The sequence below is a fragment of the Lytechinus variegatus genome, chromosome 14, assembly GCF_018143015.1.
Source record: "Lytechinus variegatus isolate NC3 chromosome 14, Lvar_3.0, whole genome shotgun sequence".
In the NCBI taxonomy this organism is placed as follows: Eukaryota; Metazoa; Echinodermata; class Echinoidea; order Temnopleuroida; family Toxopneustidae; genus Lytechinus; species Lytechinus variegatus.
Window position 1 is genome coordinate 14,576,158 of NC_054753.1, and position 26,259 is coordinate 14,602,416.

At 37.3% G+C, this 26,259-nt stretch overlaps 1 protein-coding gene and 1 pseudogene across 1 annotated transcript; one reads left to right on the forward strand and one right to left on the reverse strand.

Annotated features, from left to right (window-relative positions):
- Positions 1-1,973: 1,973 nt before the first annotated feature.
- On the reverse strand, positions 1,974-12,123 carry LOC121428211 (annotated as a pseudogene).
- Positions 12,124-16,061: 3,938 nt separating this feature from the next.
- On the forward strand, positions 16,062-20,548 carry LOC121427728 (caltractin-like). The gene is made up of 5 exons (XM_041624266.1): positions 16,062-16,360; positions 17,223-17,371; positions 18,781-18,888; positions 19,199-19,302; positions 20,292-20,548. Exons 1-5 carry the CDS (start codon positions 16,223-16,225, stop codon positions 20,462-20,464), a joined length of 672 nt encoding a protein of 223 aa, XP_041480200.1. The 5' UTR covers positions 16,062-16,222; the 3' UTR covers positions 20,465-20,548.
- The last annotated feature ends 5,711 nt before the right edge of the window (positions 20,549-26,259 follow it).

Below are 26,259 nucleotides of genomic sequence, written 5' to 3' on the forward strand. Positions count from 1 at the left end.
AAAGAGTATAAAAAGCACATGATTCACAGAATTAATGTTTGAAATTCATAATTTATTATCATATATTCCATGGTCATTGAATAGAAGATAATTGGCTGTAAAGGACAAAATATAGATTAGTACATGGATGAAAATATACATTACATATGCTTATTTTACAAGAAACTGTTGAAATTGGGTAAAGTCTATTTCAAAAATATATCCCAGAATGGAAAAGAATATGAAACAATCTTTCACTACTAAAGTACAAAACTCAAAATTTGAGTTTGATAATTTCACGTACCCTAGAAAGTTTTACCAAAGTTAGATAATTTACAATAACCCTTTGTATTGGATACTGAAGAGTTGTGGAATAAAACAAAATAAATAAATGCACTTTCAAATTATGGTAGTTTCATTTATTCCCCGACATAGGCTTGGTAACGTAATGATGAAGAGCTACTTACCTTTCGTATCAAACTTCCCAAATTATTCCTGAAACTTTATGTAACATATAGTATATTTTTATATGCATATGTAACATACCCAAACATTGTTATTATTTTGTTTAGTATTGGAGACCAAGTCCACCCACTAACAATTCAATTTAACAAATTCATCACAGATTAATTTTTAGTTTTTCTTCTTTTCACAACACAGGCTGAGAGCAAATGAAAGAACGACACCACCCACTCATACTTTCTTTTATATGAAATATTGTCAATTTTTCACAGTAATAAAAAAAAGTTTATTCAATCTGAGAACTCTGGGACTGACATTATTGTAACCTATGAGTGTGTATCAACAAATCATTTTTTTTTTCTTCTATTAATTCGACTTTTGTTGGGATGGACTAATCAGCTTTTTCTATTCCATCCACCTCCCCCTCCTTTCTTTCTGTATCTTGTTATCTCTCATTTCTTCCAAACCTCTCATCCAAAATGTAAGTGCTAGCCCATCCCTTCTCCCTCATCTACTCCCACCCCTTTACCTATCATTTTCATTTTTAAATCAATCAAAATACCAGTCTTACCCCCCCCCCCCCTCTCTGTATCCTGTTCTTATGCCCCTCCAGCCTCTGTCTCTCATTGTCATTTTTAATCATGATACCAGTTTCTATCTACCCCCTCCTTTTCTCTCTCTGTATTGCCATCACTTCCAACCCATTTTCTCTAATTGCTAGTCAAATTCAAATCAACATACCAGTCTTACCCCCCCCCCCCTTTCCTTCCCTCTGTACCCAGTTCATATGTCGACATCTCCTGCAGCATTTGTCTCTCATTAAAGTCACGTTTGAAACAATATACCATTTAAATCTACCCTCTCTCTATAACTTGGCCTTGTCTCTTTGACTCCCTACTGTCTCTCAAAGTCACTTTATTCCAAATCAATCCAATGAAATCAATATACAAATATTAATCTACCGGGTCTATTCAGATATGTATATTGATTTCCCAGATAGATTTGAAATAAGTGTCCCTCTCAATCAATCTTTCTCATCTTTCTGCATTTTCTTCTTTTTAAAAAATATATCTGAAGTTTAAATGCTAATAACACTGCCTTTTGCTTGGCACCATTATTTTATATCCTGATGAACTAAGAGTCCTAAATCCAAACTCTTGGCTAATAAATATAAGCCATCCAAATATAAAAAAAAAAAATTAACTCAACATAAAGTGTATTACCTATCGAGCAATAGCGACACCCCATCAGGTTTGGATTTGGAGTAGTGTGCAAATATATTAAATAGGCCAGACTTTAATTTTAAAGCTAAACTGCCAGGCATATACATGTATGCCATATGCATGTACAGGTATTTATGACATTTGACATACTGTAGCCTACATATGTATGCATTGATGGTAGAGGATTGGGAAAGGAATAAAACTGGGAATTGAAAAAGAAATATCACAACACGCATGATACAGGATTTGTAACACAATACCACAACACATGAATAAAGCAAGCAAGCATGATCGTTTTAGAAACAAATGTACTTGAAAAATGAAGCTCACATTTATTGACTTCTCACAATATAACTTACAGACACCTCTTACGCTTAGAGTTCTTTCTCTTTACCATTCTTACATTCACAGTTTGGAAACCAATGGTGTAATTACCTGTATTGAATTTGAGATCTGTACTGCACAAAAAAAAACTGAACTTCACAAAAGGAGTAAAAGAATAAGCATAAAATCATCCCCAAAATCTGAACTTTTGAGAACAGTCTGTACAATAAAATACAATTGAAAATCTCCTTGCTCGCACACATTTCTCTGTAAATTGGAAATTTCACAAAGACATCATTTTCATATATACATGTATGATTCTGATGTATATTGACACCATTCACAGATACATGTACCATATTTTCTTTTTAAGACAAGTTGGCTCCTCTTTTGTGACATAAACACACATACTTCTTCCTCAAATCTCAAAGTCAGTATACATTTTAAAGTGAAGGAAAATTAATCTACAACATGAACAAACTCTTTTTCCCATCATGACCAACACCACACTAACCATACTCTACATAAAAATCCCCTGCTAGGAAGTGTCCACAGATAAAATCGAACGAGAGAAAAAGAAAGGGTATTGGAGCGTATTCACACAAATGTCCTCACAAACTTTCGAGGCCCATGGTAAAAGTTTGCACCACTCTTTCATCTAAATCTCATATCATCATACAATACAAATAATTTATGAAAGATGTGAAATTTCAGCAGAATTAAAGAAACTTGGGTGCTTAACCTACACCCTAAATCAGAACATTAGTACGATTGGTGTTATAAAAGGAAATAAATACACTAGTCATGAGGGAGGAAAAGTAGTTTTAAATTTTGAGAGTAATTTAAATTTCATTAACATAGACTCAAATAAATTTAACTTATAAATCTTGAAAATATGACAAGCTTATTTAACGAAAAGATTCTAAACAAAAAGGTTAAATCCTCAAGCATCAAATAGAAGCAAGCTCATTCCACAACGCAAGTTTCTATGGGTGGTGCTCAAGTCTTGTCAAATTACACTTTTAAGAAACAGGCCTTGGTTTCCGTCTCATTTGATTATCACTTATATTATGAATACATCTTCTTTTACAGCATCTCATAAATACACTCTGGAATGTTTCCATCATCTTCTTCCATTTCTCTGGTATATTCAATTCTTGCTACACTGCACTTAACACTTATAATTTGGAGACGATACGCTAAAATCATACATGTACACTCCCAAATCAAATGTCCTATTCAAATTTCCTCTACCAAAGTACAGTCCCACATCATTTCTCTGACTGCCTCAGGTCCTCGATAAACCATACAAGTGAAATTGCTAGCTATGAATGCAATGTAGTTAACCAGTGCACAGTTTATAAGGTAGACTGGTAGAGAAGTCTTTTCTTGTAGAATATCTATTTCTTTGTGGTTGACGACTCCAGGTGATTGATCATGTCATTTTGGGTGAATGAGATGGAAGTAAATGAAAAGCAGAGGATTAAAGTTTGGGGATACGGCCAGCTACTACAGTTGTCCTGATAAATGGAGGCCACATAAACAAAGTAGGACTGTACTTCTCATACTGACAAGCCTTTACATTAAAAAAGCTCCTATATTTTTGTACAGAGGAAAATATCACTAGAGTGTTGAAGTCCAGTTTTAAAGCTGAGCTCTCACAATTTTGGCAGAGAATTAACTTACAAAGTGAACATTTGTATAAATTAATACTTGTTAACAATTCACAACCAACTCGTTTGCACAATTAGCGCTCATGAAAACTCGGATATTTCCCTGCAACTAATCAGTTCTCAGAACTTCTTACTAACTGTACTACTCTAAACACTTAACATGTTATATGTTCTCTATAACTTTCTCTTTTTGCAGACAAGAAAATATGTATCTCACTCTAATGCATTAAATGGATACTCTTTCGTCAAACCCTCTTCGCAAGGTACATCTCTAACTTTATGCTGCACAAACTCTACTCGTCTTTGTACGTTTTCTTTGCACTTAAATTGCTCACAGCTTTGCTATTCACTGAATGTCACCTTCTTGGCAAATCTATCTTGCACAGATCATGTTCACTTCTCTGAGAAATGTCATATTGCAACTTTCAAATACCGCACAAGAGGAACTGCTCAGAGCTTTGCTATTTGTCAAATATCCACTTCTTTTCTGATTTATCTTGCACAAATGACCTTCGCTTCTCCTGGCAATATCAGTTCGCAACTTTCAAATACTGCAATTGACCTTCGTAACTCGCCAGTACTCGTTCAGGTTTGACTCCTTTCGCTCCCACTTTAAACAAGTTTGCCGAAATTCACCTTTCAGGAAACGTCACCCAAGCCATTTTTATATTGAAAGTTCGCAACTTTCAAATACTGCATTTAACTTTTTACCCCGTCTTTGCTCATTCAATTCGCGCCCACTTTGCTGACTTTCATATTGTGCTCTTCATATCTCTCAGGATACGTCACTCAAAGTCACTTTTTCTTATAAAAGCTCGCACATTTCTCCTGAGCTCTCAAAGACTTACCTTGAGTGACGATGTCGTTCCAACTTTGGAAGAGGGTTTGATTTGATCACAGCTTCAGACGCTATTGTAGAGCGAGACAATCCATTAAAGTACGCTTAAATTTAAGATAAGAAGCACAAAAAGAAGTACTTCATGAATTATATAGATTTACAAAGACAAAAACCAGTCAGCTGTGTTACTGATATCAACAGAAAGAAAAAAGTGAAAAAGATTAAATCATCTAAGACTTACATAAATTATTTCTGTTATTAGAGTGATATATTTAGCTTGGAAAAACCTTTTAATACTGGAATTGGAGTATGCAATATGTTGTTATTTTGGTATTTCATTCTCCAAAGGAAAATTTGGGGTTAAACCAGAAAAATAAAGGAGGCTTTTAAAAGATAATGCAATTATTAGGGTTCAGTGACTGGAGTTCATCTGGAAATCAATCCTATCTGACCAAAATTGAAAAAAAAATGGAGAGGCAAGACAAATAATTGGAGAAGTTCAAAATTACTGGACTAAATGACAGATACATGTGAGAAGGAAGTAAACACATGTACATATTTAAATATTTACATCATAAATTCTCAGACTAAACATATCTGCTGAGAAAGCTCACATCCTAATATCGTCCATTCACATCTGCAGATTAAATACCTACCAACCCGACGATTTGGCAAAATATTGTCCTCCCTCCCCGCTTTGAGGCGATTGGCCACTCCATGATTGATTTGAGTAACCGACGTCACCCCCTGAGAGTCCTTGGCTACCCGAGCCACCGCTGCCACCACTGCCGCCTCCTCCACTGCCTCCACCACTATTACCTGATCCACTGCCCGACCCGCCACTACCTCCACCGGATCCCATCCCACCTAGCATGTTACCCATCATACCAAGCCCTGCCTGGCTAAGAGCAGCCGCTAAGACAGCCTGGTTGAGTTGCATCTGGCTCAGGTTACCTTGTCCACCCCCGCCACTCCCACCTCCACCTCCTCCCCCGGATCCACCCCCACCAGAGCCCCTGTCCATGGGAGGGTGTCCACCCCCAGGGCCATCCCTTGGGCCATCCCGGGGCCCGTCCCGCCCACCTCCATATCCCCGCCCCCATAGCCACCACCTCCCCCGTAGCCACCGCCGCCTCCTTGCCTGAAGCGACCACCATCACGATTGTAGCCACCGCCACCACCGCCACCTCCTCCTCGATGGTACGCTGTAAACCGAAACAAAATTTTATCGGAATGTTACATAACATCCATACAGACATTCAGTAATTAATTTAGAATGTCCTAACATTTTCTCCAATTAGTGTGATTATGACTGAGCAAGGTCTTCATTCATTTCACCAAGGGAGCTTCCAAAAATAGGCTAAGGATGAAGGAAGAGATTTAAACATTGATCTTCACACGCTTGATCTCTTTGATTGAAACAGAACATATTCATCAGATATTCTTTTTTAGCTGAAGCTTTATTCTCTTTGACTTTCATTCTGATTTTCGAAATGCTTCCTTTCTCATATCAGAACTTACGTTACAATTTCAGAAAATATCTGGATGAGAATTTCAGTATTAGGTGGCCTTTGAAACAACACCAATATATTGAAGTAATGATCACTACGAGTATCATCTAGTGACTAGCATCATTTTTTCAAAATGACAGATGAGTAATTCCCAAGAATGACCCTCTACAATCACATTTTCACTGACACTTGCATGTAGACTTGTTTGCAATCACTCCCCCCCCAAAAAAAAGGCAAGATTTTCTCCTTTTCCTCTAAAATGTGAGACAGCAATACATATGTAAAGACAAAATAATGAGACCATCTACAAATAAATTGGTACTGTCCAATCTTCACATAATTAACCCTGACACATCCTTACCAGAGGCAAGAAATCATAACTATAATAAAAAAAAAAATGAGTGTAATGCCTAAAGTTTTTTAGGATGTTTGCATCTTCTAGATCTTTAAATTTCAGATCACACTGTCTTAAAAAGTACTTACAATCCATGTTGCCATATCCTCCTCCTCTGTCGCCTCCGTAGCCGCCTCCATCACCATAGAAACGGTCTCCTTCTTTACCCATTGCCATCAAGCGTGATTTGGGCTCTGCTCGATTTATGTACACACTGTTTCCCTGTAAGTATTGCAGTAATTTAAATACAGAATAAATATTTTTGATGTCATTAAAAAATAGATGGAGATTTCACTCAGAGGCATTCTTTCGTTACTCACATGGAAAACAAGCTACTGAGTACATGCATGTTCAGTCCCAAACCCCAAAATTTCATAAATGTACAAGCTTTTACTTTTCTATGTAAATATCACAGATGCCTATCAAATGCCATTTAAATTTGCACCCGACAGTTTGAACAAGTTTTTGGAACCTTGGCTGCCCAGTAACCACCTGAGGACACTCTTCCCGCCGTTTTAATTTCATGAGAGGGAGATTTTACTCGGGGATGTTCCATCCTTACTCATATGGAATTATGGAAATCCAAATATCGAGATAAATGATGATCCACAATGACGGCACTTGGAAGCCAAATATTCCATGTTAATCTTCAGAGCAGAAAATACCTAACGAGAAGGTTCAGAAAAAGGACTACAAAATTGGTTAATCGGTTGAACATCACATTATTGGAATGCTGAGAGACAGAAAAGTTTCAGAATCAAACACAAGTCTTGCCAGAGACTAGAGCATTATCATGTGTTATGCAACAGAAAATTGCTATAAATTGTAACCTATTAGTGGTGACAAGACACCTGCTTCTGCTACATATGCATCATTCCATCAAAGATGTAGAGTTAGAGTTGCAATAGGGTTTTATGTTAGGTTTAGGGTAGGGTACAGAGTTCCATCCATGGGTGAAGCTAGTCCTTCAATTGGTGTGTGGAATTTACAGCGGAGCAATTTTCGCCAGAGCAACTGTCATGGAACCCTAGATTCATTTGCCTACCTTGATGATCAGATCTTCTTGGACGATCTCATCAGCATCCTTTGAGTTGTGCATCGTCACAAAGGCAAACCCTCTGAATGGCTTTGGAATGAATACATCGTCCACCTCACCGTACTTGCCGAAGATGTCATAGAGATCATCCTTCGTTGTGTCCGATGTCAGTCTTCCAATAAACAGCTTCTTCCGACTTGCCTGCTATTAAAATGGAAATAAGGATCAGTGAGGCAAGGCCTGAGAAAAGTCACCATGCCACTTTTATATTGTACTTCTGAAGTCCCCAACTTTGGTTGTTTTTTATGCTGGACATAGTATATCATTTTTATGAAAATTGTACAACATGGACAAAGAGTTGTTGATATCTGTTCAAAAATACTTCAAAAAGAAAGTTAATTTTATGAGTATACCGAGATGTACATGTAGATGTGCTATAGAGGGTCTTTCAATAAGAAGAAAACACAACTTTCAAGATACTTCTTTATCGATTATAAGTATGAATTTCTATGATGCCTGAATTGGGGTTCCTGCTTTGTTACTGCCAGGAAAAATATTCAATGCATTGAATTCAATCACTGTATACTATATTATTGTGAAAAAGAAATATGGTGAACGTTATAAGTAACAGAACCTTGCCTTTGAAAGGGAATAGTGTGCAAAAACTAGAAAGACACTGTACTTTTTTTAAGGGCGATCAAATTACATGTACCTTACATTTTCGTGAGCAGAAAACTAGTTCAACTGGGACAAAAGAAAACAACCAGTCTATAAAATATATTGATAGTACATGAACATACTCATACCATCCATGTAGTATGTATAACTGTGAAACAAAAATCAATAAGTCAAATCAAATCAAGTCATACATTATTTCAGACAGTTTGGAGTCAAGTTTGTTAATGTGAAGGTAGTTGTTCTTGCGATGATCAACTGCATACGTACCACAACTCCACCTGTGCTTGGGTATTTGACCTCACACCATCGGCTGGCATGATCGATCTTATGCCTCTTCTCTACCACGCCTTCTTGGGAATCAATATCCCTGTAACGGATGAACCCAAAGCCCTTGGATTTCTGAGTGACTGGATCTCTCTTCACCTGATTAAAAAAAAAAACATAAGGAAATACATCAGTTGTAGGTGACGCATGCCATCTGACTGTCTGAAATTATTCTGGCTGTGTCCAGTCTATGCAAGTTTAAATGCAACACAGAACACAATCTCTGGAAGTCTTTAAAATTATGTCATTCATATTCATTAACCATCTGTCTTTCATGATGAACTCGAGTGTATTTTTCTTTTGAAATATTGATAACAGCACTCAAATTGTGCCGTTTTGAGCATATTCTCTGTTTAAGTGGAATTTCAGAAATCGATCAATTCAGGGTTTTCAAAATAGTTTAAAAGAATGAATATGCCTTCTAAATTATACAAGGCAAATACATATGATAATAACTGAACTAGGATCTAATTGGAACTGAAATGATTAATCCACTAGATCATTCAAAAGTGCATGGTGGTGTTTGAGAGGGCAATGTTAATATAGAATGAGGATTAGGTGGTTGGCATGATTTCTTTATGCAATCGCATAGACATTTCAGAATTTTTCATTTGACTTCTAAATTTTTAGGGAAACAGGCAAAAAGTTCACATTACTTTCCAATGCTACTTTTTAAACTCATCAGCCAAAATTTGATACAATAATTAAATTAGACCCTATTATATGGGAGCTCTTTTAAGTTTTCTACATCTCCAGTGTACCAGTAATTTTCCCTTGAGAAGAAGGGTGGAAACGATGCAAAAATTAAACACACACCTGTGCCATCAGAAGTTCACCATATTTTCCAAAATACTCCTTCATCTCCTCATCAGTTGTGTTGTAATCTAAGCCCAAGACAATCAGGTCCACTGTCTTGGCCTCTATCTTTCTCGTCTTACCAGCCGGGTTCTCCCGATTGTCTTCACCTTTCCTTTTGTTCTCTGAGGATTGCTCTGTAAAAAGAGACAATTACAAATTTTAAGTTTTGGGTTGTCAGTAAAATAGGTCAAGTAAATTCATGTGAATAGTGCTGAACCTGATAGATCCCCTTGAAAATTTACAGCCACTAGAGTGACTAGACCAACATGTCGCTAGCGTAACCTGCCCAGAATTTGACATGAAACTTCAGCTTTACTGCAATATTTTTTGTTCTAAAATGTCTTTTCACAGATGAATTTTACATCAATGTTTGTTTGATATAGATCTGTTTGTCTTTTAATTGCGATGGTTATTTTCTCAATATTTCAATAAAATCTTGTTTCGCCATATTTTGCACCCCTCCTTCGACATTTCGCATTTGCACGTTCAAAAGTCAATGCGTGCGAGTGCCGCTAAATTGCACCAGCACCGCACAGCATGCGATATGCAACTTGGAAGCTGCAGTGCGTGGCCATTCGTTCCAGCATTTATAAATATACGCTCGGAGATGGACCCCACGTCATGACTCATGGAGGCCTGCAGCTAGTACATGTAGCATGCGTGTCCGAGCGTAATGGCCCAGTGGATTAGTCTTCTGACTTTGAAACAGAGGGTTGCGGATTTGATTTCCAGCCATGGTGTAATTTCCTTCAGCAAGAAATTTATCCACATTGTGCTGCACTCAACCCAGGTGAGGTGAATGGGCATTGGCGGCGGAAGCCAAAAATTTTAGGGGGGGCCGCCACAATTTTTTTGACGTTGAGTACGTAAGCAAAAAAAAATGGAGGGGGGACACAGGCAAAAAAATTGACAAGCAAAAAAAAAAAGGTCATCAAGTAAAAATTTAGGGGGGGGGGGTCGTCCCCCCACTCAAATTGAATGGGGGACATGTCCCCCGGCCCCCCCCCACTTCTGCCACCTATGTGAATGGGTACCCGGCAAGATTAATTCCTTGAATGCGTGAGTGCTGAAAGGGAGCTTAAGCCAGGGTAATAATAACGTGCCTCTCCCTCGGAATAGCATGAATAGAATATTTCTAGATCATGTAGATAGATGGTGCTACGTACATGTATATAAATGCCTACATGTATCATTATGCTCTAAACGACATAAATAAACTTGATTTCTGTGCAAATTCTTTGCGATACACTTTCTCCATGTTTTTATTGGTCATTTCGATTCGAAGATCCTCAATTCAATAATCAATAGGGGGTCCAGGGTTCACAATCAAAACCTCAGAAAAAACCACAGATTTTTTAGACAAAGTCAATAGCGCATTTGTTTATTTGGCGACCCGCTTCTTAAATTTGAGCTAAGCCATTCCCACGCATGATAGAGTGTTGTATGTTTTACATTGTTTTATTAAATAAATTCATTTTTTTTTATTTATTGATAAAAAAAGCCTAGGGCTAGGCCTAGATCTAGTAAAGTAAAAAAAAAAAAAAAGGCAGTGTATACAGCCACACGCGTGTGTCTTTACCATCCAGCCACACGCGTGTGGTTATATCCAGAACACCTATCTGTGGATACCGCCACACGCCGCCAGTAATAACAGTAAAACACGTACCGTATGTAGGTCTGACCGTCTATATCACGATCAAAATAACCTCATTTCTTCATTAAATTCTTACATTCTAAACCCCTTTGATATCCTTAGATCGTTTCAATTTCATTCTCACCGTCTTCTCTCCTTGCTTTTCTTGTCTTGTTACAAACGGTCGTCTGTTTAACTGGCTTCCTTCGCGGTGGCAGACCCACACAGCGTTAGCGCAGCGCAGTAGTAGACATACACAGTTTGGGTTACTACTGCGCTGCGCTAACGCTGTATGGGTCTGCCACCGCGAAGGAAGCCAGTTAAACAGACGACCGTTTGTAACAAGACAAGAAAAGCAAGGAGAGAAGACGGTGAGAATGAAATTGAAACGATCTAAGGATATCAAAGGGGTTTAGAATGTAAGAATTTAATGAAGAAATGAGGTTATTTTGATCGTGATATAGACGGTCAGACCTACATACGGTACGTGTTTTACTGTTATTACTGGCGGCGTGTTGCGGTATCCACAGATAGGTGTTCTGGATATAACCACACGCGTGTGGCTGGATGGTAAAGACACACGCGTGTGGCTGTATACACTGCCAAAAAAAAAACAGGGGAAAGCCACTGAAAAAGGCAACCAAAGACAAAAGCCAAAATAAATTCAAAAGTACACACATACGGTACCGGTATTATAGATTTCATTTAATGATTCTATGCCTACAACTAGATCTATCTGTCTCACCTACTCCCTTGGGGAAAGTTGTTACATAAATGAGATCTTCCCAAACGCCATCTGATCGCGGTGCATACACACGTTCGTCTATCACACGCAATCCACGGATTCCCTGACTCTGCGGGTTACGGTACTTCAGTCCGGTCGCGCCGGGGAACTGGGCGATGATGGTTGATAACATGATGGTCCCATCTGGCTCAATGGGTAGTTCGATAATCGCGTCCGGATCGGTCTCATTTTCCGTTGTGGCGACACGAATGAAATCCATGATTTGTCACTGTAAACTTGCCAACTTTCCTTAGAAAATGAAAAAAAAAACGTTCTCTGAAATTCTGCTTCACCAGTATTGAAGCTAACAAAATGATATTCCGATTACGATAAGAATGTCGCTGGCTTTTTTGCTTTATTCAACATGGACGATCTCGATTCGGCATTTAGACACCACGCGTGTTGGAAGGTCAATGAACTTTATTAGTCTGGTATTGCAGACCTGTATACAAGTACGTACGTATCAGGGAGCTCGGAGAGAGGTCAGCGCCGGGGTTCAGCACTCCGTCCTATACGAATCTACCTCACAGGGGCGGCGGAATCGGGGGGGGGGGGGGGGGGGGCTGGGGGCTGAATCAGCCCCCCACTTTTTTTTTAACTGTGTACATCCACGTAAAAATGACCATAGGATTGTGATTTTTTTTGCACGGTCAGCCCCCCCCCCCTCTGATCACCGTTCCGCGGCCCCTGCCTCCGCACACTAAATATCAAAACGACCAAGTGTTTGAGTGGTAGTATGAGGGATAAGGGGCGGCGAAATAATTTTCGTTTGGGAAGGTGGGGGGGGGGGCAAAGCAAAAAAAAAACAAGCACGAATATACGGTGCAAATATTTATACATATTTTCAACACGAGGTTGCATTTCTGTCTGAAATAGATGCGTGTTTCGTGTTAATGCAAATTGAGCCATAAGTTGAGCAAAACCCTTCAATAAAATTTGGAAAAAAAATATTTTGAAGGCATAAAACTTGCCTTGTGGCCCTACTCTGGCACTAATTCATGTCATGTGTGCATAGGTGATTTAGACAATTCTCTTGATTTTTTTGTAGTTGTAATTGTATAAAATTCCCCCTCGAAAAGCACTTTTTATCACTTGAAGAGGACAATAAGAATCAGATTAGGTCCATGATCATTATCACGGAAAAAATGGCGATGGATAACTTTTTTATCTCCCTGATGAGGGCACTATAGAGGTGAGGCCAAGACTTTCCTTTTTAAGGAATCAAACATCTAAGTAGAGTCCGTGAATAGAATCCATAAAATTATGTCTTCTCTGTAGTCTGTACTACATACATGCCCCTTAAGGGGCGAACAGAGAATGAAAGAAGACGGACAAGGAATGACAAGAGAACTACATTTTTCAATACAAAATACAAAACAAATTAAAAAAATCAACTTCTGGGACAAAAAATGTGCAGATTAAAAAAGTGTTAACCGATCATAAACGGCACCTTTCTAATTTTGGAAAAAAATTGTCTTTTTTGTTTCTCAAGTTGTAAATTAATTCATGCATGGGGCAATCGCCCCCCCCCCCTGCTAGGCCATGGTGGGATTCGAACACAAGGCTCTGATTACAAGGCGAGAGTCAGGACCGCTACACCACGGCGCTTCTGGTTTGATTAAAACCATAAATTTTTTGACGTCACAGACTCACAGATGACTCTCTCTCGTCTCGTTTGTGTGAAATAAATTATTTTTAAATACAATTTTCTATTTTATTTTCTTTGTTCGGTGGTCATTAATATTAGCATCAGAGTCTGACCACCGTGTCATGGTCTAATACACAATTTCATACTCCCTTCTATAAGAAAAATATTTTATTCATCACGTTTCATCAAAGTATCATGAATTTATGAAATTTATATTAGGCCTATACATGATGTCTACGAGGAGCTGTTGCATGACGTCACAAATTAACAACTTAGAAAAAAATCACAGTTTTCTTAAACTATAATATATTTTCATCAAACGTGCAAGTCCACTCCAATAAAAAGTTTGTTTGAATAAAAAGAGAAAAATCCAATAAGCATAACACAGTGAAAATTTCATCAAAATCTGATCATTACGAAAATTTCCCGTTTGATTCTCGACCTCACTTCGGACTGCAAACTGCGGTTTTATACCCCGATTTGTGTTTGGGATATCTCAAACAACTTTTCCAACCCCGATAAACCCATCTTGGCCAGGTAATCCCCTTGTCTCGATTTCACCACCACGGGCCAGCTAAATGAGCGTTGAGCCAAGGACGAAATGATAAACAACAGCTGTGCTATTACGTAAGACTTGTCTGCCTGTAGAAGGATCTTCGGAATGAAATTATTGTATTCGATATTAATCACGTTTTCAAAGGCATATTACATTCAGACATCCAATAGTAGTACATTTTCAATTTCGAACGAAGAAAATCGACCTTGAAATAGGGAAAGTAAGCGAATAAAAATTACGGTATGCTTAGCATGAAAGGACCGCGATGCATGCATAGTTTCTGTCCGTCCAGCAAGAAAATGGGTTCACTCGCGCAATGATAGTCTTAACGTTCAAAAAATAGAAGTAATGGCATACCAATTAACATACAAAGTATAATAATCATGCTGCTGATATGCACAAAAATATGAAATCATTATTTTTTTTACCCAAAATCTTATTCATAATTTAAATACAAATTATGCCTGTACCAATTTTTTTAATCGCACCTCAACTTTGAGAAAAGGACATTTATAGGCCTCACTACAGACAACAGATATGATTGGCAAATGCACGTTCTTTAGAGGTGTAGAAAGGGAGTGGATGAAGAAAAATATGTCTAGAAAGAAAAAATTAGATAGCCAGACAGAGAGAAAGAAGGAAAGAAAGAAAGGAAGGAAGGAAGAAAGAAAGAAAGAAAGAAAGAAAGGAAGAAAGGAAGAGAGAGAGAGAAAGAAAGAAAAAAAGAAAGGAAGGAAGGAAGAAAGGAAGGAAGAAAGGAAGGAAGGAAGGAAGGAAGAAAGGAAGAAAGGAAGAAAGGAAGGAAGGAAGGAAGGAAGAAAGGAAGGAAGGAAGGAAGGAAGAAAGGAAGGAAGAAAGGAAGGAAGAAAGAAAGGAAGGAAGGAAGAAAAGGAAGGAAGAAAGGAAGGAAGGAAGGAAGAAAGGAAGGAAGGAAGAAAGGAAGGAAGGAAAAAGGAAGAAAGGAAGAAACTTTCTATCAACGCGTGTATACATGGAACTCCATGCGCTCGCCGGAACTACACACATTGCAATCCATCGTGTGTGGACCCCTGCTGTGACCGTAGATGCTGGGGTGAATTATCTTCGGACCGAGGTCAAGAAACAGGTGTTTCTATACTTAAATTTCATGCTTTAGGGCAATAGGATTTGTATTACCGGGAGAAGAGATGTGATGATAAGGAAAATGGGGTATACAGCTCTCAAACGCGAGATTTTCGTCATGGTAAAATAAGAAAGTTATGACATTTTAAAGTTTCGCTTAATTTCACAAAACAGTTATATGCACATCATGGTCGGTGTGCAAATGAGGAGACTGATGACGTCATCCACTCACTATTTCTTTTATATTTTATTATTTGAAATATTCTAATTTTCTCCCCATTGTCAAATTAGAGAATCAAGGATTAAGTCCTCCCTGAACATTTGGAATTATCATTGTTTAGTACTATCGTTCAGTCAAGTTGATCCTCATTGTCAAATCTTTAAAAATTGAAATATTGTATAATTCAAACAATAAAAAAAGAAATAGTGAGTGATGGACATCATCGGCTGACTCATTTGCATGTCACTGAGTTTTACATATCACTGTTTTGTGAAAAATAAGTGAAACTTTAAAATGCCATAACTTTCTTATTTTACATCCGATTTTGATCAAATTTTCAGCGTTATGCTAGTTTGATTTTTCTCCATTTATTCAAATCAACATTTTTCTGGGGTAGACTTGACCTTTAACAAACATTTTTTCTCTATATATTTTTTCTGCTTTAATAATAAAACCACTTATTTTCGGGCATTGGCAAGACGAAATTCCCATTGAACATACATGTATATGCTGCTTCAGGAAAGTTATTTTTAAATCAATTAATTTTATTCATTCTAATGATTTTTTTTTGGTTGTTGTTGTTGAAGATCTTATGATATCAGATAGATTTATTCAGATCTTACAGAGAATGTCTATCTAGTGTCAGGAGCCAATCTAGGGTCTTTAGGGAGAGACTATTTCTTTGTTAGCAGCGACACGCTCGTCTCAATTACCGCTCGACCCCTTTGCCAAGAATGAACGCGTCCGTACAAGATATATCTCATTTCTTCTGTTCAAACCGTTGTAAGGGAACACAATGAATTGTTGCATAGAATCAAGCACATTCTTATTTTTTCTGACAGGGGGTCTCAAGGGGTACCAAAAGGGTGCAACGAGCGTCCCGTCGCCGTGGTATTTGCATTTGATGCACTTGTCGCATTGAGTTTACAAGTGGATCAAGACTAGATTGAACCCGATCTTCTGTTTATCTATCAAACAAAATGCCCGCTAAAGTAAAGAAAAAGAGAGCCAAGTCGAAATCACCAGGGTCGGCTGAGGAAAAAAACAGACCACGACCAGACCCAATTCCACCACAAGATTTTGGACCAGAAGAACCAAAACCATCACACCGAGAAAGTGTAAGATTTATTTAAATGATTCCCGAAACACCATGAACACACTAGGCCTATACACTGTTGTTGTTAACGTTCATAACAGAACAACTACACTCTACAGTAATTTCTATTCCCTCCTTTTCTTCTTTCTATTTCTTCTTCTTTGATTCTTCACTAAGTTGTTTTATTATGTAGATATAAATTTAAGCTTTCTTATGTTCATAAATAATCATGTCCTGTCGAATCTGCACCCTAGTACCTTTTTGAAAGAGGCTATAATTGCCTTTGTTTATGCCTAATTAATTGGGAAGTAAATTTGATTGATTATCCACATGAATCGTATCAGGCAACGGTATATATATCTTGACTTTGATGATATGCACCAATGGTGGGATATTATGTGAAGAATGTGTGAAATGAAAAAGAAGAAAAGTTTTCTCTGTATGGTTTTCTGAAAACCATACAGATGGATGTGTGCCTAGTTATTATCAAAGATGGACAAAAGAGATTGATTTGGGTCCATATGTGATGCAATTACATGATGGCAATGGGCAATTTCCTCTTTATCACTGCCCCAAATTAACCCTAGAATTCCAAAAATAGATGCTTTGAAGCAACCAACTTTTCTAGCTAGAGTCGCCCCAAAATCTGTCAACGATATCCAAGCTAGAGCATTTGGAAAATCAATATACATGCATGGAGCTATAGCTCTATGGTGTTACCATAATGTTTGTGAGTCTGAAGATGTTTGTCAACTGTGGATGACTAACTCACAAACTTTTGTTTTTCTTGCATCATGAATCATCAAATCATTCTTGATAATCATCTTCTTTCTATTATCAACAAATAATGTTTTTTCTCTATTCCTCTTTTCTTGATCCGTTAGCTTCAAAAGGTACTTACCGGAGACCGAGTCGATCTTCAAACCAAAGAGTTTATGGGATGTAGAATAGCAACCAAGGTGTTTGAACAGCTTACCACTCATGAGATACGCGATCTCAAAACAGTCTTTGATGCTTTTGCTGATAAAAGGGGGTAAGTCTGAGCTCATTTGGGTGATAATCTAATGAGGTGTTTAAAGATCGTGTCATTTTTCGGTAATTAATGATCACAAAATTCTTCAAAAATCCAACAAAATTAGTTACCACCCAATGTGACGCATTAAGTGCTTAACCCACCCCTATCTGATGAATCCATAGACTTTGTAAATTTTTTTTTTACTTCATTCCATTTAACAATTGAATTCACACCTTGTAATCCTGTGTAACTACATTCTTGAAATTTTTACTTGACATCCTAACTGTATAAATACCAATGACTCTGTTAATAATTTTCAGGCTGAGGATGAGGTGCGACACCTCGAAACATGCTCCGTTTATTAAAATGTTATGTTCTATTCTTTATTTTTGCTTGTAAGGTATCGTACGTTGTTCAGAATGATTCTTGGGAAAAAAATTGGCAAGAATCTGTCACTACCGAAATGCTTCGTGAGCTAACTTGTGATGTCACTTTCATTGTTATCACATCAGATTCATTTTTTTTTTCATGAAAAAATTGATACAAAGAAATAATTCAGTACAATTTTGTAAGATTTTAATGGTAGACAAAGAGAAATATTATTGAACCTTTATCAAAACTTTAGACAGGCTTTTAACCATCTTGTAATTCTAAGGCCCATATTCTGATGTCAACTTAGACCATGGTCCAACTCTGTGCTAAAATTATGGGAAGCCAAAAGTGTCAAAATTTGTATGTAGTGTAGTTGTATGTTAGATTTACTGTGCTCTTTCCTCAGGGGCCGCACAACGGTTTTCAAAGTGGGGGGGGGGGGGCTGACCATGCAAAAAATCACAATCATATGGTCATTTTTTTTGTGTACATGGCTTTGGAAGAAAGTGGGGGGGGGGGGGCTGGAGCCCCCCGCTTCCACGGCCCCTGTTCCTTATTCATCGATGGTGAAGACAATCATCCATTTATACTTCCTAGACAATTATGAATGATTTGAGAGCCAAATGAGCTGAAATATGATATCTCTACTGTTAGTGATTTATGTAACAATCGGCTATCCATACTTAAACCTCAACTTTAAACCTGAGTTTAAGTTAAACCTGACTTCAGAATACGGGCCTAAGAGTTTATTCAGCTGACCTGTGATTCCAAAGTAAAGAAAATATTGTAAAAAGCTTTGTATTTGTCATTTTACCCAATTAACACTGCCACTCAAAATTGATTTTTTAAAAGCTTGGAAATCATTTAGCCTTAAGCCATTTTGTAAGTACAAAAATATGAAAGTTTGAATAATTTGAAAATAAGTTCATGAAGCATAAAGAGTGGCATTCGTGAGTAGTAACTTTAAACAAAAAAAAAATCAATTTACGACATCATCCCTTCCATGTTTTTAATAGATTCATGTAATACCTTCCATTTTCTTTTCAATCACCAAGGATGATACGAGCTGACCATATAAGGAGAGCTATGAGATCTCTTGGTTTCAAAGTCTCAAAAACGGAAGCAGTTGCCATGGTAGCAGATATAGACCTTGATAGATCGGGGTAAGTGTTCTCATTCTCAGATAACTTACAATTTATCCGTATGAATCATGCTTTCTCTTATCAATAAATTACATTTTCAACCCAAATAACCTTTTAATTGAATCAAATTCAGGTGAAATTTAATTCAAAATCGTTTGTGAGGTCCAAAACTTTTATCGCAGTGAGTAGCCGAATAACCAAACTTTTAACTAGGTTTAGATTAAAGTGGTCTTTATAAACAGACAGCAAAACATGAGTCTCCTCTTTTTGGATTATTTATTTTATACAAATGATCTCTCTACATATATCATTTCTCCTTTTTTTCCTGTAGAACAATTGACTTCAATGAATTTTTGCTGTTCATCATTGATAAGCAAGGCACAGCAAGAGATGTACAAGCTGAAATATCACAAGGATTCAAAATGATGGACTATGGTGAGTTTACATGTACATTATCTGAAGCGTAAGCAGGGGGGGGGGGTGGTAACAGGGGTTCAACCCCCCTAAATTTTTTTGATACCCTAACCCCCCCTAATTTTCTTTTGAAGACCCTTTTTTTCCGTGTCAATTTGTGTTGAGGTACCAGACAACATAAAATTTGTGGTGGATCGAGACTCACTTTTTTTTTTTTGGGGGGGGGAGGAAGGGAGCAACCTAAAAATGGCGGTGAAGGTCTTTCTTTTGGGGTTTATTTGGGGGGGTTTCATTCAGCTTGAACCCCCCTTAAAAGTCCTGCGTATGATGCTTTGCATAATAGGAACATCTCCGATAAATTGCTCTGATAAATGAATGGCAATTTTGTATACATATACAAAACTGAAATTGTTCTGAATAATATGTTTTATTTCACTGTAAATCTACAATATGTTTTCCTTTATCAGTATCAATTTATAGGTGATCATTTTTTGGCATTCAACTTTTCCCTTTTGCCATGATTTTTTATTAGCCAATTAGCAGTTCCATGAGAAAATGTTTGTGTTCCATTTAATCTTCTTTTTTCTTAAAATTTGATACCTGTATGTTATTCAGAGTTGTGTTCTTGAATTTATTGATATATTTTTTATGAGTATTATGAATTGTGATCAGTTTTAGTTTCAACAGAGTGGGTTTGAAGAGAGTGGCCTGCAGGCCTTAGTCATTTAGTTTACCCTTTCCACACCCGGTCTGCCCAACCTCATACTGCCTAACTGAAATATATTATAAATGTTGTGTTATTTAACAAACTCATGTGAAATGGCATATAAAATACTAATTACAACAAATAATAAATGTAGAAGTGAAAATATGTAAATTAATCTGTTGTCCTGCCAATCACTAACACCTCTCAAAATGTGTTTGGTGGCTTAATGGACTAATCAGTAAACACAAACCCATCATTCTTAAATTGGCAATTGTCAATGAAAATTTCTTGCTTCAACCTTCAGATAACACAGGCAAGCTAACATTGGACAACCTGAAGCGAGCAGCAAAGGAATCTGGTGTGAAGTTTACAGAGGCTGATCTGAGAGAGATGATTGAGGAGGCTGATAGGAATGGAGACAATATGGTAGACCTTCAAGAATTCTCCACTGTTATGCTTAAAACAAATCTATTTTGAATGTTATTAATGAACAGTTCTATGTATAGCACATATCACATTATGAACATCTCTGCGCTTCCAAAGGACTTGGATATTATTTAGCCTGGCTTAAAACAAATCTATTTTGAATGTTATAAATGAACAGTTCTATGTATAGCACATATCACATTATGAACATCTCTGCGCTTCCAAAGCCCTTGGATATTATTTAGCCTGGCGGCCTTACAGTGCACAAGGAATTCAAGGAATTACTCTCTGCCAGGTACCTATTTTCCTCGACCGGGTTGAGTGCAGCACTTGTGGATTGATTTCTTGCTGAAGGAAATTATAGCACAGCTGGGATTTGAATTCACACCCTTTGATTCAAAGTCCAGAGAATAATCCACTGGGTCATAACCCTACACAACCAAGAAATCTGTCCAATTTTGAAAAGGATATATTTTCTTTAGAGTAACATGAATAGTAGGCTAAGAAAAAAAAGGTCTGCCCCTGGGCATACATGTACATACCCCCCCCTAAAAAATGGCTGAACTATAGTCCCACGGGATATACTTATCACAATGAGCTGTGTCACATATCTCAGGGGAAGAAGGGGGGTATGACATCTACAAAGCTGACTCACTGACTGTCAATTTAAGGAGACAATTTCATACCGTTGCAATACCTGTACATGAAGAGCAATGCGTATAGGAAAACACATTGAATATAAAGGGCAAAAATCTCAGTTTACTTTTACTATTTTGTTATGATTTGTAATGTCATTGAGTTGGCATCGTTGCCTCTTTCTCTTTGAATTTTTTTTTCTGTCCTCATAATATCAATGAAACTAGTCTTCAGAAGCCAAGAACCTTGTAGTGGAGAGACTAGCCCCACTTTCCCCTATTTTTTTTAGAATACTGTTTCCTGAAGTGTTAAAAAAAAGTGCAAAATAGCTTTAATCCCTTATATCTCGGTCACATTTGCTCTACGGCGGCTGTACGGCGAGTCGAATACAGCGTTTTAAATATACGTTTTAAACATTTTTTGTACCAGCTACATATAGGTGGTTTGAAATAAAATTAATGAAATGGCTGTTTTCGACTCACCGTAGAGCAACGTGACCGAGGTATTATGCAGCTTCCCAACATCTTTTTTTTTATAGTATTCCTCACATGATTGCAGTTGATTTCATAAAATGAATTAAATTGCAGTGGGTTTATTGAATTAAAAAAGATTTCAGGAAATTATTGATACTACAAGTAAATTTGAATACATGTAAGTTGTCCTTCCAGAAATCGAATATTTGAATATATTTAACCCTAATTCTCCCAGGGGGGGGGGGCATAGCGGCCCCCCTCGACAATTTTGGCGATATATCTGCCGCGCAAAATTTTTTGACCTCGCCGCTCACTGACTTTTACTTTCAAGTCTCGCGCAAATTTTTAGACCAAATTTGTGACGCCCGGGTATGCAGTTACGGCATTACGCAACATCATGTAAGTGCATGTCAGACCCAAAATTTCTCATTAACGTGATTTCATGTACAAATCCAATGCAAATTGTGTATTTAGCCAAAATTCATAAATTTAATCATTATTGCTACTTTTACTGATTAAATTGAATTAATTTTGCCTGGTTTATGATCAGAATTAATTATGGAACGATTTCCATCGAAAAAACAATAAAAAACAAAAAGTAAAAAACAAAGAAATACATTAGAAATTTAAAAAACAATACAATACATAAGAAATCGGTCCTGAAACCAGAATTTTTTTCATTCACAATTGTTAGGAATGCTTTAAAGAATATTTTCACCCAAAATAGCATTCTAGGAGCTTTATTAAGTGAATCAGAGCAAAAAGTATGATTTCATGAATAACTTTATAGCATATAATTCATATAAAATAAAAACATATGAATTCAGTGAAATTTACCTATGCAACTGCATGGATTAATCATTCTCTACCATCATGCAAATTTTTGTTGTGATCGCGCGATCCGCGACTGAGATATTAAGGGGTGGCCATAATTCCCCCCCGGAATGACAAGAATCAAAATACCCTGGGAGATTTAGGGTTAAGCAAATTCCTCAACCAGATAGGTGCAAGAGGTGAATATATGTACTTTAGTTATAATTACTGTGATACAAAATGTAATATTATGACTCAAAAGTAATATTCCATCCAACTGTGGAAATGATTAACATTTTTTCCTGTACGAAATACAATAGACCTAGTACCACCTGTGAGAAAGTCTTTAAATTCAAGGTCCACTTTTGATTAGGAATGTGGATCTAATTCTAATACATGTAAGTTCTGACATACATTTTTTCATTACAAGATCTATTTGTGTGAATTGTGCAATCTAGGCTGAAATAGTAATGAAGATCTCCAACACATATCATTTGTAGGAACATGTTAAATATTGATCAGAAATAGATTCATCAATCTAGGCTGAAATAGTACCGGTAATGAAGATCTCCAACACATATCGTTTGTAGGAACATGTTAAATATTGATCAGAAAGAGATTCATCAATCTAGGCTGAAATAGTAATGAAGATCTCCAACACAACACATATCATACCTGCACCCTTACGTTAAGATATGTAGTAAGAATAATTATCATCGTTTTCTGGGGTTGCCACGCAGTCAAGCTTAGCTTATAGTGGCAACCCCTGCAACCTTCTAATAATCGATGTAAATGCATTTTTTTTTTGTATGTTTTGCTTGTCAGTTATATGTATATTATTGTATTGTATTTTCTTTGTTAATATGTTCATGAAAAAGTGTTGCAGAAACCAATAAATGAATGAATTTGTAGGAACATGTTAAATATTGATCAGAAAAAGATCCATCTAGCAGCATAATGGAATACTTATTTTGTCCATTGAGGTCTTCCAACAATTATTTACTTTCTACTAGAATCAGTCTGCATAAGATGGTAATATATTCAGTACTACCTGGGGCCCGTCTTACAAAGAGCCTCGGTGTGTGGGGAGTGGGGTGGGGCGCAATGCACTCTTCGGAGTGTTTTGGACAAGGAAACAAGTTAAAAAAGGTAAAAGCTATCTTCAAATCAATTTTACTAGCTAAATTCCAAGTGTTGTTGATAATGAAGGTCTACTTTTATTCGCACAAGTATTCCAAAGTTCTGCGCAAATCATTTTTCACTAACTTTACAAAAGTGGTGCTCAATCAAGCGGAAATATTTTCCGATATTTATATCTTCATTTGCTTACATGGATCTGTACGAATGTTAGAATGTGGAAAATCTTCAGGATATTACAAATGTATAATTTTACAGGAGTTTTTCTAAGTGTAAAATTTTTTTCGATACGCACTGTATAACATTTCATGATCATTTCAACTGTTGACATCCAAGTGTTCATGTACTTTGCTCCCCATGGCATGTCATTTGCAAACCCTCAAAGGGCCTGGTCTTCCATATACATGATGTATATTGTACTATAAATTTTTGTTATGAATCTATCTGAACAATTTGTAATATTAGTCGATTTGACATTTTCCGAACCTAGAAATGTTCTTTCCGATGAAATTTTTTTCTTGATTCGTGTTCCTATGGGGTCCTAGAACAAATTCAGCTTGGTTGCCAAAAGTTGCCGTTTGGGCAATTTTGCTAATTTGCATAAATCCAAAATGGCCGCCAGATGCCATCTTGAAAACCTAACTTTTGAACCCCTGTCCACAAAATGATGAGTAATGACTCGTTTTAGGGGTTTAGATATGTGTAGAACTGATTTCTGTAATCATTTTTGCAATATAAGGTCATCTTTAGGTCAATCCCAAGATGGCCGCCATATGCAATCTTGAAAATTGACTTGTGTTCCCCTTGCCCCAGAATGACGAGTAATACCTCTATTTAGGGGTTTTGGGGTGTGCAGAATCCATTTCTACTTTCTATTTTGCAATATAATGTCATCTTCAGGTCAAATCCAAGATGGCCGCCATATGACGCCATCTTGAAATATCAATTGTTGAACCCTTTGCCCCAGAATCATGAATAATAACTCTATTCATGAGTCATTAGGTATGTTGATTCAATTCATGTAGTTATTTTGCACAAAAGATAATCTTCAGATCAAATCCAAGATGGCCGCCAACCGCCATCTTGAAAAATTACTGTCTGAGGCTTATACGTGTTAGAACTAATGTAAAGGGATTTCAGTAAGAATACTCATTTCTTTTATTAATTCTCAAGTTCATTTCAACATTAATTGCTCAACTTAGAATGAATCCTCTTTAGGTTTGGGCTATCCATTTCGAGTGTATTTTTTTAAGGTCCATTCATACCTTTGTACTGAAGAGGCTTTTAGGGTCTTATTTCAATTTGGAAGTGTTTTATCAATATTATTTTTCTAAATCAATGTGTCCAATGATTGGTAGGCATCATTTCGCCTTAAAAGACGATGGTGTAGCGCTAGGCCTTACATTTTCGAGAGTGACTATAGAGCACCACTCTAAAGTGGCAGTCTCTAGAGCAAATTTTTACAGATGAAGGAGGATGGCGCTGAGACACGTTTATATAGAGATGCTGCCCTAGCCTTCCTCCTAGGCCTTTGGTCTGCCAATTTAGCATTCCGATTATTTTCTGACGTCTTGACCCCTGTACTTAGTAGCTCTCCATAGAATGGATGGCGACTATCATCTACACCTTCATAAGTGTTAGTGTCTATGCCGGCAAGTTTTATGTCATATTTGCATGTGTCTTTAAAACGGAGGTGTGATCTATCGATGGGGTGAGACCAATCCAAGAAGGGATTCGCCAAGGTTTCATGGGGCAAACATGCCCCAACCACCTGAGGTGCCTTCGACAAAGGAGCGAGAATAAGCTTTTGATGCCAGCACGTACGCTGAAGGGCCTCTGTATTTTTCACTTTGTCCTGCCATTTAACGTGCATGATACGTCCGAGGCAGCTGACATGGAAGGTGTTTAGCCACTTTTCTTGGTCGGCGTATGTTTTCCAGGACTTACTTCCGTGCAGGAGCTTGGCCATGACTGTGACAGATTTTACAATCCTGATGCTTATATGCTTGTCCTGTGAAAGGGGACAAGAGACATATAGTCGGTCCAAGGTAGGTGAGGAGTCCACCATAACCAGACGAGTGTGTGCTGTTGATATACATATCTGGAGGACAGTCGGTGTCTTGAGTCTATCAGGATTTCTGACTGTCTCAAAGTCTGATGGATGGTCCAAACCCCTTACATGCACAAGACAGGCAGCTGTTATGTATGACTAGGTCTTGTACTCCCACTTCTTGAGAGGCAGGGGCGACATCGTTTCCGTAAAACATTTCACGAATGAGAACAATCCTGACCGTGGAACAGTCTTGGGGAGCCTATCTTCTGCAGGAGGCTAAAGAGTGCACTCCTGCTGACCAAGTCAATGGCTCTTGTCAGGAGGAAAAGTCCAATAATAATTATAAAGGAAGTTAATAATTAAATCAATTTTTTTGAAAAAAAAAGGAGAAATCACTTTTTAATTCAAATAATACTTTAAAGTCATTTCACTGGAAAAGTATGGTTGCACAGAAATAAAAAAGGGATCAAAACTCCCGAAATCATAGCCCAAACCTTGAATGGTTTAATTCTAAAGTAAGCGGTTAATGACGAAATCTATCAACCATCTGACCATCTTAGACATGACTTGACCTCAAACTAAAAATGGAGTGATTAAAAGAAATGAATCATTCTCACTGAAATCCCCTTACATGAGCTCCAATACATAACAACAACCTTATTAGGGACAGCACTTCTTCAAGGTTCAATAGTCCCGGAAGTAGTTTTTTTTTTCTTAATATGGCGTTTAGTGGT